This window comes from Xenopus laevis, chromosome 4L (assembly GCF_017654675.1).
Source record: "Xenopus laevis strain J_2021 chromosome 4L, Xenopus_laevis_v10.1, whole genome shotgun sequence".
NCBI lineage: Eukaryota > Metazoa > Chordata > Amphibia > Anura > Pipidae > Xenopus > Xenopus laevis.
In genome coordinates this window covers 117,945,679-117,959,024 of record NC_054377.1, presented here as the reverse complement: position 1 = coordinate 117,959,024, position 13,346 = coordinate 117,945,679, and the positions used below count along the sequence as shown (strand labels likewise).

The window sequence follows — 13,346 nt, the reverse complement described above, 5'->3', positions numbered from 1 at the left end:
TAAGCAATAAGTTCCTAATGAACAGCTCCCAACACTACCTATAAGGAAATAGTGGGTGACCCCAGCACCATCCCCACATAAAATACTCACAAATACAATCAAATTATTAAGCATCCCTTCATGAAGTGGCACAAGAAATGTGTCACAGCCATTCAGATTAGTATATGTAATAAAAGAATGGAAACAGACTGTAAGCTTTATGGGTAAATTGCCTCCTTTAAATGTTACACATGTGCAATAATAATCTGTAATGTTACCAGCAGAGGGAGAACTAACTGTGGATTGGGCTTGGCGAGTATTCAGGAACGGTGTCTGTACTGAGTTGTAATGTAGGTTTCACTTTGGACATAAGTAGCAACACCAGCAGCAGGCTGAATAGGGAAGTTGATGCTGATTGGATTGTTCAAGCAGGAAGCAAAGTGTGAGCTGCTGTGAGTAGTCAGTCCTGCCTGTTTCCGTGCTTTGCAAAATGTTATCTATGGACTTGTTTATATTCAGCAGGCAGCATAGGGCGTACGCAGGACTTTATACAGCATATGCAAGTGAAGGAGGAACACAACAAACACAAGGAACTCTGACACCATGAGCCTTTTGTCACAGCTCTGCCCATTTGCCTTTGGGTGGAATGTCTTCACACTGGGCATCATCTGTACCCTTTGCCTTCTGCTGCTGGATTACATGAAGCGCAGAAAACCCTGCACAAATTTCCCTCCCAGCCCTCCCTCCAGGCCCTTTGTGGGAAATCTGCTGCAGGTGGACTTAAAAAATCTTCACAACAGCATCAAACAGGTAAGTGTAACCCTCACAGTGATTTTCCCCATATGGATGTCTTTGCTGTAATAATATATTTACTGTTTACTTGTCAGAGACTGGAGATCGTTGCTATTGAATTTTGAAGTGTCAGTTCCAAAGCTTCAGTACTCAAGTGCAGTTAGTGTGGGTGGCCCTACCTGATAAAAGCAACGGATTAGGAGCGCTGCTGAACACAGGGATGGGTTCATGGGAAAGGCATACAAAGTAGTTTCTCCCTTTTTGTATATCACATGCAACATGTATGTGTTTCACGTCTGTGACTAGCATGTAACTGAACCAGTTGCGTTAATACTGTTGATCTCACCATTGCGTCTCCTGTGGGCCCCAAGGGAGTACATGCCCTGGTGAAATCCCCCCCCCCCCGCACAGTGTCGGAATGGAAAATCAGGGGCCCATTCAAAAACCTTAGACCAGGGGTCCACTCTCAGTACTTTTATTCTTCCTCTCCTTACTCAACCTTTATTCTCATAGTTTCTTTTCTTTACGTACTATAATCTATTATTCCATCTATTTAGCCTTTGTTCTCATAGAAATTGGGAATGGCCATGAAACAGGCCAAATGTTTATCAGCCTGAGGGTCCACTGACCAGGGCCAGAACTAGGGGTAGGCAGAAGAGGCACGTGCCTAAGGCACAAAGGTAGAGGGGCACCAGGCACGTACCTCTTCTGATACCTTTCCCTTGTTTGGACCCTTGTTCCTCACCAACCGCATCTGCAGTGCGATCTTCTGTGCATACATGCTTTGGCGTGTGTGCATCTCTTCCTTGAATATGTGCGCTTCCGCGCATGCGCGCGTCACTTCCACTTATTCGGGCATCGCACTAGGAGGGGAGGGATGGTCGGCCAGGTTACCTGGGCCCACCGGGAGTTTTCCTAGTATCTGGGCCAGTCCGACCAGATAGTAATTGCCTACTAATTCTAGTTTAGCTATTGTATAAACATAAGACATAAGCATGCTTCTCTAATGTTATACAGCATATATATTTCTTTTATGTTTTCCCTGTCACAGCTCTCTAAACAGTATGGGGATGTGATAAGCCTGCAGCTCTTTTGGAAACCCATGGTGGTGCTCAATGGATTTGAAGTCATGAAGGAGGCCTTGATACAGAAGTCAGAGGACATAGCAGATCGTCCCACAATTTACATATTTGATATCTTTGGGTTTGGTGCAAACAACAGAGGTAGTGAGGGTTATATATTCATGTAAATGACAGCTCTACTTTGTATCAGATATAATAAATACAGGGCATATGGTGGTTTATCCACAAAGAAATCATTATGAACATGTAATGTTTGTAAATTATTGTATTACTGATAGATTGTTTGAAATATACAGCACTGTTTATAGAGGTAGATTTGTATAAGCTGAAATATACAAGCATTCATTCATATATACACATAACTTTTTTTATAGGTTTGTGCCCTTTTTTAAAAGTTGCTTCATTGTATTACTAGTTCAGATCTCTGTGAAAATAAGAAGTCACTAACAACTGAATATTCTTCTTCTTGAGATAGGATTCAGGTGCTCTGCGCCCTTTGCATCCAATTTTATATGCAACCGGTTGGAAGGACTGTTATCACATATAAACCCAAGTATGCACAAGGCCCTATTTATATTTACTGCACTTCTGCCTGGAGTGGATTGTGTCCAGGCCAGAATATACACAAAACTGTTAATGTAATAGTAAATAACAAAGCAAGTAATTATGCAATGCCAGTGTCCAATTAAGCAGCACCAAAGTTAACGTATTTCTTGTGTCTCTTAACCAGGTGTTATGTTTGCAAATTATGGCCAATCTTGGAAGGACCTAAGAAGATTTACTTTGTCTACGTTGAGGGATTTTGGCATGGGGAAAAAATCCCTGGAGGAGAGAGTAGGAGAAGAAGCTGGGTACCTGTGTGCTGCGTTCCAGTCTGAGCAAGGTCAGAAAGTACATGGGTTATTTTTTATTAGAAAATAATAATAGAGAAAAAAAATTTTTAACGGCAAAGCTCTTGCAACACCTTTGTAAATGAACTTATTTGTTTATATGTCCCTTTCTTTACAGCAGGGGTGTTCAAACTACGGGCCGCAGGCTAACTGCGGCCCGCGATCCATTTTTAATCGGCCTGTAGCATTTCCCCATGCAGCAGGTTTCTGCGCCCCAGGGGCTCCCAGCCCAGAGCATTGCCCCATGCCAGCAAGTATCGATTCAGTGCCCCTGACCACCAGCCCAGAGCAGTGCGGTTCATACCAGCAGCAGGTATCGGTGCCCCAGGGCTTCAGCGCCAAGCGATGCAGAGCTAACAGAAAGCCGGGGATATTAGTGACACGTGGAAAGAAAGTTTTATTGAAACAGATCCCACCCAGCAGCAAAGAAGTCTCAGCTCCGCTCTCTGGCAACTTCCCGATGGCATTATCCCTGGGGGGCAAAAATTGCGGGGTACCAGGGCGAACTGCTGGGAGGTGATCTGCAGCCCCCCCAAATCCTAGAGCGGCTACGGAGGAGCAACAGAGACCCCTTTTGGTCCAAGTAAGTGGCCGCCATAGCCCAGTTCGACCTCCCGCAGTCGCCTACACAGGCAACAGTGATGCTTGTCACATATACCTGGTACTGACACCCCTTTATGTCCAGGGCTGGCTTTAGGCCGATTGGGCGCAATTGGGAACCGCTTATTTTTAAACATGGTCTGGCCAGAGCGCGACATAACCGACGTGACACTCTGATGCAACGTTGCCGACGGGGCCATTACCGCGCCACCTCCATACTACACCCTTCCCGCCCGCTGCGCCAAATGCACTACTGTCGACTCTGAGTCTCTCAACTGGCATCAGACTCAGCTCTTGGAGCTGAATTTGAAGTACCCCCTCTTGTAAAATATAAGGATATTATAAGTTACCGAGGGGTTTCATGACCATTTTTATACAGGTCATGGAACTCCGAGGTAACTTCTAATATCCTCATATTTTGGGGGTACTTTATTTATTATAATACACAAGTTTCAGTGAGTCATGTGACAGAAATGACATCAGAACTCACCGTTTATAACTGATGACATCAGAACTCACCGTTTATAAGGATATAATTTACAAGATATTCATGGCTTTTGTGTATTATAACCAAATAACCCACCCTCTAATCTCGAACTGGCCTCCTAATCACTGCTCTGGGAGAAGCCCACTGTTTGGGAATTACTAATCTATAGGAACTTCAACCTGGATGGGAATAGTGACAAACTATCAAGGGGTATCCAATACACAAAGAAAGGCCAAGGATTCCAATTCTGCCTGCACATAAAATCTTAACTAAGCAACACAGGCAACAGACAAATGTGCAGAAAGCTGTGCCCAACCACAAGCATTGCTAGGTTTTCATTTCCACTTGGTATACTTTGACTTTATAAGGGTTCTGTGCCTTAGTGTTACCAATTAAAATGCCATCCACTTTCCTTGACCTTTAAATGATTAGATAGCATTGTCAGAGTAACTGTTGGATTTTATAATTTTTTTAATATGTTTTTTATACATTTATATAAGATGCCCAAATCTGCAAATTTGCATCTGTAGGAAAAATGTATTTAGTAGCCCATTAGGTGGATGCAAACATTTGTAAGTGAAGTTTTCTAATACTCTATGCTGAATTTTTACAGGTCGTCCTTTTTACCCAAATGTTTTGCTGAACACAGCAGTTAGTAACATTATCTGCTCTATCATATTTGGTGAACGGTTTGAATATGATGATCACAAGTTCCAAAAGCTGTTGAGTCTAACTGAAGAGATTTTAATATCTGGATCCGAGACAATGCCCCAGGTAATGAACATTTTTTAAATTCCATGTATTTACTAAAAACAACTTTTTTTTGTACAGCTATCATACAGTCATATGAAAAAGTTTGGGAACCCCTCTTAATTCTTTGGAGTTTTGTTTATCATTGGCTGAGTTTTCAAAGTAGCAACTTCTTTTTAATATATAACATGCCTTATGGAAACAGTAGTATTTCAGCAGAGACATAAAGTTTATTGGATTAACAGAATATATGCAATATGCATCATAACAAAATTAGACAGGTGCATAAATGTGGGCACCCCAACCGAGATATTACATCAATTCTTAGGTGAGACTCCTTTTGCAAATGTTACAGCCTCTAGATGCCTCCTATAGCCTTTAAAGAGTGTCTGGATTCTGGATGGAGGTATTTTTGACCATTCGTCCATACAAAATCTCTCCAGTTCAGTTAAATTTGATGGCTGCCGAGCATGGACAGCCTGCTTCAAATCATCCTGTGATGGCCATTCCAGAATATTGTTTTCCCTCTGCATAAATGCCTTTGTAGATTTCAAAGTGTGTTTAGGATCATTGTCTTGTTGGAATATCCAACCCGTGTGACTTCAACTTTGTGACTGAACATTATCCTGAAGAATTTGTTGATATTGGGTTGAATTCATCCGACCCTCGACTTTAACAAGGGGCCCAGTCCCTGAACTAGCCACACAGCCCCACAGCATGATGGAACCTCCACCAAATTTGACAGTAGGTAGCAGGTGTTTTTCTTGGAATGTGGTGTTCTTCTTACGCCATGCAAATTGCTTTTTGTTATCACCAGATAACTACATTTTTGTCTCATCAGTCCAAACCACTTTGTTCCAAAATGACTGTGGCTTGTCTAAATGAGCTTTTGCATACAACAAGCGACTCTGTTTGTGGCGTGAGTGCAGAAAGGGCTTCTTTCTCATCACCCTGCCATACAGATGTTCTTTGTGCAAATAACGCTGAATTGTACAACGATGTACAGATACACCATCTGCAGCAAGATGTTCTTGCAGGTTTTTGGAGGTGATCTTTGGGTTGTCTGTAACCATTCTCATAATCCTCCACATATACATTCCTTACAGTTTAAACAAACCGTGTAAACCTCTGAGATAGCTTTTTGTAGCCTTCCCCTAACATGATACTGAGCAATCTTTGTTTTCAGATCTTTTGAGAGTTGCTTTGAGGATCCCATGCTGTCACTCTTCAGAGGAGAGTCAAACAGAAGCACAGCTTGCAATTGGCCACCTTAAATACCTTTTCATATGGTTGGACACACCTGCCTATGAACTTCAAGGCTTAACAAGCTAATCCAACCAATTTGGTGTTGCCAGTAATCAGTATTGAGCAGTTACATGCATTCAAATTAGCAAAATTATAAGGGTACCCACATTTTTGCACAGTCAGTTTTTCACATTTGATTTAATTTCATACAACTGAATACTGCTTCACTTAAAATCTTTGTTTAGAAAACATCTCAGTACTCAGATGTTCCTGGGAAATGAAAGACATACCACTGTTATCTTTTTTTGTTGAAAGTGGAGTAAATTATTTTGCAGGATGAGGGGGGTTCCCAAACTTTTTCATATGACTGTAACGCTGTCTTTGCATACTATTTATACTTTTGCCATAAAAGTATTTACCCAATGCCTTTACATTGCCCATCTGATCTCCCATGTTCCTCTATGAGGGGACTGCCATATTTGTGCAGCAGGAGTCTGTTAGCATTAAAAAAAATTTAACTGACAGGTTGAGAAGGGACAGTCAGGTTGGTAAAACAGCCAGGTTTAGGAACTTCGAGTAACAATTACTTACAAAACAGCCCTATCAATGAAACACAATCAAAGTGACCTATAGGTAACTTTAATGTACATTAATATTTTAAAGAGTCGTTTTTTGTGTCAGTATCACTTTAAGACAGTTTTACATTCATAATCCCATTGTTATTGCTCTTCCTCATTCCTGGGTTATGTTAGATTTCTACATTGTTTGGCCACAGAGCTTTCAGTGGTTGGCAAAAACTTTTTAGTATAAGAATTAATTAAAGGAGCACACAAGCTCAAGAGTAAATTAAACTAGAAATGTTACTCATTATATTTTAGGCTTCTTGACTAGCCCACGGTAACTTAAGTCCATTCAATCTGAGCCTCAGAAGATTCACTCAGCAGTTCCCATCTTTTTTCTGATGATTCACAGCTCATGCTCTTTGCTCACGTATGAAAATACTGCAATTTTAGCTCTATTTGTTTGGCTTTAGTTCTCATTTGAAGAAATTCAATTCATTCTAATGATCCATGTTGGTTTGCACCAAGTAAGTTATTAATCTTAAAAGCCAACCATTCCAAACACTGGCCTATCTAGTTTGGCCAACTTTGAGAGCTTAGTTCAGATCACCCAGGCTACTTATTCTCCAACTTGATTTAGGGGCTGATTCACTATGGGTCGAATATCGAGGGTTAATTAACCCTCGATATTCGACTAGGAATTGAAATCCTTCGACTTCGAATATCGAAGTCGAAGGATTTAGCGCAAATGCTACGATCGTACGATCGAAGGATTATTCCTTCGATCGAATGATTAAATCCTTCGAATCGAACGATTCGAAGGATTTAAATCCAACGATCGAAGGAATATCCTTCGATCAAAAAAAGTTAGGCAAGCCTATGGGGACCTTCCCCATAGGCTAACATTGACTTCGGTAGCTTTTAGCTGCCGAAGTAGGGGGTCGAAGTTTTTTTTAAAGAGACAGTACTATCGAATGGTCGAATAGTCGAACGATTTTTAGTTCGAATCCTTCGATTCGTAGTCGAAGGTCGAAGTAGCCCATTCGATGGTCGAAGTAGCCCAAAAAATACTTCGAAATTCGAAGTTTTTTTACTTCGAATCCTTCACTCGAATTTAGTGAATCGGCCCCTTAATCTTCTATGGTAACAAAGACCTACATGGACTAAAGCTGAGTAATTTTAATACAGGTATAGGATCCCTTATCCGGAAACCCAATATCCAGAAAGCTCCGAATTACGGAATGGATGTCTCCCATAGACTCCATTTTATCCAAATAATCCAAATTTTTTAAAATAATTTCCTTTTTCTCTGTAATAATAAAACAGTAGCTTGTACTTGATCCCAACTAAGATATAATTGATCCTTAATGGAAGCAAAACCAGCCTATTGGGTATATTTAATGTTTAAATTAATTCTAGTAGACTTAAGGCATGAAGACCCAAATTACGGAAAGATCCGTTATCCGGAAAACCCCAGGTACCGAGCATTCTGGATAACAGGTCCCATATCTGTACTTAAAAAGTATGATGTCAAATGTACTTGCTTTATATTATTTAGAAAATAGTCATTTGGCAGTGGGGTGTGCAGTGAATGTAGACCTCAGACGCTGTTTGTAATTAATCGGATGTTTAAATAAAGAATAATGGTTTTACTTGCGGTATGGAAACGTGTGATATTTTGAAAAAGTCCCAGGAGTGTGCTGCTTTCAACAATAGATGTGCTGCTAATGTTCCTCCTAGTGACGGACTCGGGACGGCTGCACCCGGGTCACAGCGTGAATGGGGTAAGACTCGTAGGCACAATAACTACTGAGATATGTGATTTGTTTCCTGTGTGGGGAGTTAAAGGTGATTATACCGACTCCTTTATCTAAGTGTGGGCTCCGGGGCTGCTGGTACTTGGACCAAAAGTTATTAACGGTGAGCAGCATACAGGCTTTAAGAAATAGTATGACTGGCGCTAGAACCCACTTATTTAAAATTCTTTTAATTGTAGTGGAACCTGGAAACGGTGCTGGAGATTGCTGTGTAGTCTTGCAGTGAATGTGATCTACTTGGATTTTGATGTGATCTACTTTTGATGCAGTTTTTGTAATAAACTATAGTTTTTTTGGTCCTGGTGATGCTATTTGTATATAGACAGACAACTGGCTAAACATTGCTCCCTGGGCCAGAGATACCAAGTGGTGTCCCGCAAGGTTCAACATTACAATTTTATATTGTTTTTATTTTGTGTGTTCTAGGTTTTATGTTTACTTCCTTGGTCAGCTAAATTTCCCAGCCTAGCCAAGCGGTTTTTCAAACCTCGGATATCTATGGAAAAATATCTAAAAGAAATTATCAATGAGCATCAGCAAACATGGGATTCTGGGCACACAAGAGATTTTATTGATGCCTTTATACTTGAGATGGAAAAGGTAAGTTTACACAGGAAGACCTGGAGATAGAGAAGAGGAATAACTGAAACTTAAACTACCATACTACATCTAGAGGTAGGATTTACCAGAACAGTAGATATGGAATATATATGTTAGTAAATAACAATAAAAAGACAATGGCTGGCAGAAAGAAGGTTTTCCATGAAGAACAAATCATGGAATGTTTTATTTAGGACTGCATAGCAATAATTACGAACAAAGCGTAATTAACATGTTTGTTACATGTCTGTTGCTAAATACTACAGAGCTAATAAGTATTTAGTGTAGGAGAAATTATTTGGCTTGGCAAGCTCATCCTCTGTTCAAGGAGGTCCTAAGCAAAGTACTGTTGCTTTAATGAAAGAGAAGAAACATAACCTGCCACTGACAGTAGGAATGGCCACTAATGGTCAGTCAAATGTGATCCAGGGTGTATGTTAATATGGTGTAGTAGTAGTGGGAAAAAGCAATGCAGCACTCTAAAAAACACAGAACAAGAGAAAAGAGAGTTCTAACAGTACTTTATAATTGGGGCAAATTGTGTTTTTTATTACCTATCTTTTCTAGATATTAAAGAATTCAAAATCTATTCTAATACTGATAGAGCTCTCAAAAATGCTCAAAACACACACACAAAAAATACCTGTATGTAAAAACAGTAACTGGAAGACAATTCGGGGGGCACAATTAATTCACCAAGTAACTGTTAGGTAGCTCATACCTAACATTTAGATACTCTTTCTCTTTTAGGAAAAAGCAGTTAAAGACAGCAATTTTAATTAGGAGAATCTTCAGTTAACCATAGCTGACTTATTTTCAGCTGGCACAGAAACCACATCCTCAACCCTGAGATGGGGCCTTCTGTTTATGCTACTGTACCCAGATGTGCAAAGTATGTTTGTCATGTGTTGTTATAAAAAAGAGATATATAAATACATATATACTAACTGTAACGCTCAGCTATAGTTTGTTGTAGACATTTGTTATCATTTGCTGAGAGTGGAGTGGAGGGGGCAACCCAAGGCACCTCAATGCACCTCTTTGCTCTATGGAAAGGATTGAGGTTAGATAAGGAGCTGGGCAGCCTATAAAGGAGCTTCAAACAGTGGGGTATTCTAAATGACTCCTAAAAACTGTACTGCATATTTCAGGTTTACAAATTAAGGTATTATGTTGAAATACAAGAATGGTGATCTGGTCCTTGTAGCCATACTGTCTGATTTACCCACCAATAGGGTCAAATATATCACATTCTTACTAATCAAGAGACAAATTGCATTCTAATTATGATGTCCAACCAAATATCCTATAGAATCAGTGGTGATTCCCGGGGCCCATTGGATGGAGGAACGTATTCTAAAAGTTTTAGGATCAATGGCACACAGAGCATTTTCTCCTGCTTTTAGGAAAGGTGAATGCGGAAATTGACCAAGTGATTGGAAGAAGCAGGAAGCCGACTATGGGAGATGTGTCACAGATGCCTTATACCAATGCCGTAATCCATGAAATCCAGCGTTACGCAGATATAATCCCTCTCTCTGTGCCACATGTGACATACAGAGACACATATATCAAAGGCTTCTTCATCCCAAAAGTAGGTAATCTTAAAATGTTATATGTTATATATTCTATTCTCTATTTTGAAAATTATTCCACATGCAGTACAGTCCAATTCTCTAATAGTTTACATTAGATTTTGTTGCTGAAAGAGATTTCTTATATTGTACACTATTAGTTCCTATTATATAACACAGGGTGGAAAAGCAGTCATGTACTATGTAAAACCAAAATACCATAAAATCATGAGATATCTAGAGATTTTCACATGCATAACTGCCCTCTCTTCTGCTAGAGATGCAGAACAAAGAACTAAAGCATTTTAAACCTTGGTACAGGCAATGCCCTACAGTTTCAGCTAATGAATGTCTCACAAGTTCCTCACAAAGAATTCTATCCTGGTGAAAAACTGAAAGTCTTTGTTTTGGATGCTATGAATGAATGAATGCATAAAGGTAGTAGGCTTCTAGGGGACATAAGCTAAGACATGCTCTATATGGTGACACCATTTCAGGCCTCGGCTCTATCTGCTAAATTCGATTTCTTTTTTTTACAGGGCATCCTTATTATGACCAATCTGTCATCTGTGCTTAAAGATGAGAGAGTCTGGGAAAAGCCTTTTCAGTTTTATCCGGAACATTTTCTTGATAGGGATGGCAAGTTTGTGAAAAGAGAAGCATTTATGGCATTCTCTGCAGGTAATAACAATAATACATATACAAAACTAGATAAGTGGAACAGGCTCCACTTACATCTCACTACCTTGCCTCAAACATAAGACATAAATCATGTGCTCTATGGGTCAGGGACATGTGCATTCTCATTACAGTACTGTATGCATTTAGTAGCACTGAATAGAATGACCATAATACAGTATTTACATATTGGGCTAAATCTACTAGTGTCATCAGCCTATGGGCCCTGACTAGGGTTGCCACCTGGCTGGTATTTTACAGGCCTGGCCGGTAAAAATGATGACTGATCCCAATGTTATTAATAGGGAAAAAAGATAAATATATAGGAAGGCCAGTATTTTTTTCCAGAAAAGGTGGCAACCCTAGCCCTGACACATGAGGAATTTAGTTAATCTCCTCTAGTGTGGGCAACTAATTCCCTCTGAATGCTTTAACACTGTCAAAAATAGGAATCGCCTTAAAAGTCGCTTCAGCTTCCCAAAGTCACCCAAAGTTGCCTCGTGGAGTGACTAACATTCTCGTGTGTCAGTGGCCTAAAACTTCCCTTAATCTCCAGAAAGATGAACTTTTAATATGTGTCCATGTTCTTTTAAATTTAAACTTAGATTTGTTGTTTTCAGGTCGCCGTGTTTGTCTAGGAGAGCAGCTGGCCAGGATGACTCTGTTCCTCTTCTTCACGTCTCTCCTGCAGCACTTCTCATTTCAGATTCCTGATGGCGAGCCGAGCCCACGGGAAGATCCTGTAATTGTATACAATCAGATTCCACATGATTATAAAATCTGTGCCAAGGTTAGATAGACAGCTAAATTGAAAATTCTATGAAACACAAAAAAAAAAAAATTAATTGAAAAACACGATATAGTAATGGATAAAGAAGTCTAGTGCTTTGTATAAGTTAGTACATTGCAATTCATACAGAATATCAGTTGCTTGGTGCAATGGATATCCCTACATACACAAGAGAATATAACCACTACTACAGCACAGCTAGAGGATATCACTCCACAATGTTGGGATACCACAGACTGCACCAGATTATAGCATATCCAATATCTCTGCTTGATTCTAATAGAGAATATAACTCCACTTTCCTCCACCCAATGTTTTCCACCAACTCAAGGCTGATACTACATGCTCTGGTACCTTATGGCCCAACTCTTCCTGTTCAAAAAGTCTATAAACAAAGGGAAATAACATTTTTATGGTAAACACAACTTTATCCCCCTTATAGACTTCCTTTTAAAGTTAGCAAATCAGGAATCCTTTGGTTAGTGCCATGAGGCAAAAATGAAAGAAACAAAGTAAAATGAAGATTAGGAAAGAAGAAAAACATATTCAAATTGGGCCCATGGTGTACACATTTCTAGTGGTTCATTAGGATGGTAATTTTGACCCTAGCAACCAGATTGCTGAAATTATTAACTGGAGAGCTGCTGAATAAAAAGCTAAATAACTCAAAAATCACAAATAATAAAAAACTGAAAACCAATTGCAAATTGTCTCATATGCATCATATTTCAGCTCTGAGCAGCTGTTGAGAAGCAAAGCTTAGGGGTCATCGCAAATTATCAAGCAAAAAATAATATAAACTGATGCTACAAGGCTGATTATTACATTTACATAATTGCTGGGGTTTTCCAGATCTTTCCATAATTTGGGTCTTCATGCCTTAAGTCTACTAGAAATTAATTTAAACATTAAATAAACCCAATGACCTGGTTTTGCTTCCAATAAGGATTAATGATATCTTAGTTCAGATCAACTACAAGCTACTGTTTTATTATTACAGAGAAATTGGAAATCATTTTTAAAAATCTGGATTATTTGGATAAAATGGAGTCTATGGGAAACAGCCATTCCGTAATTCGGAGCTTTCTGGATTTCGGGTTTCCAAGGGATCCTATACCTGTACTACAATATATTCCATGTCCACAAGACCCTAAAAAGGACAATGTCTTCCTCTGCTATTAGTCACCTCTCTGCAAATGCTAAGATTCTGTATTGGAAATATTTCTTTGAGCAATGGTAGGCCAGTTCCTAATAAATATCTCCTAGCAATAGTGGATGGTTGCAACACCATCCCCCAAAAAAATACTTGAATACATAGCTTTATTTTAATCAATATGCATCGCTCCATGAAGCTGCACAAGAAATGGGTCACAGCTATTCTGATTAGTGTAAGCAATGAAGGAATGGAAACAGATTGCAAGCTCTGTGGGGAAGGGACCTGCTTTAAATGTTAGTAAAAGTAAGTTGGAATCTCAGAGAGGTGGTTCCACATGTGCAATAAA

At 39.6% G+C, this 13,346-nt stretch overlaps 1 protein-coding gene across 1 annotated transcript; it reads left to right on the top strand.

Annotated features, from left to right (window-relative positions):
* The first annotated feature begins 519 nt into the window (after positions 1 to 519).
* XB5769266.L (uncharacterized XB5769266 L homeolog) lies at positions 520 to 11,895 on the top strand. The gene is given in 9 exon segments (NM_001086320.2): positions 520 to 789; positions 1,823 to 1,994; positions 2,584 to 2,736; positions 4,444 to 4,604; positions 8,629 to 8,802; positions 9,553 to 9,694; positions 10,209 to 10,396; positions 10,916 to 11,057; positions 11,675 to 11,895. Coding segments are annotated over 9 exon segments (1,518 nt in total). The 5' UTR covers positions 520 to 582; the 3' UTR covers positions 11,854 to 11,895.
* Positions 11,896 to 13,346: the final 1,451 nt, after the last annotated feature.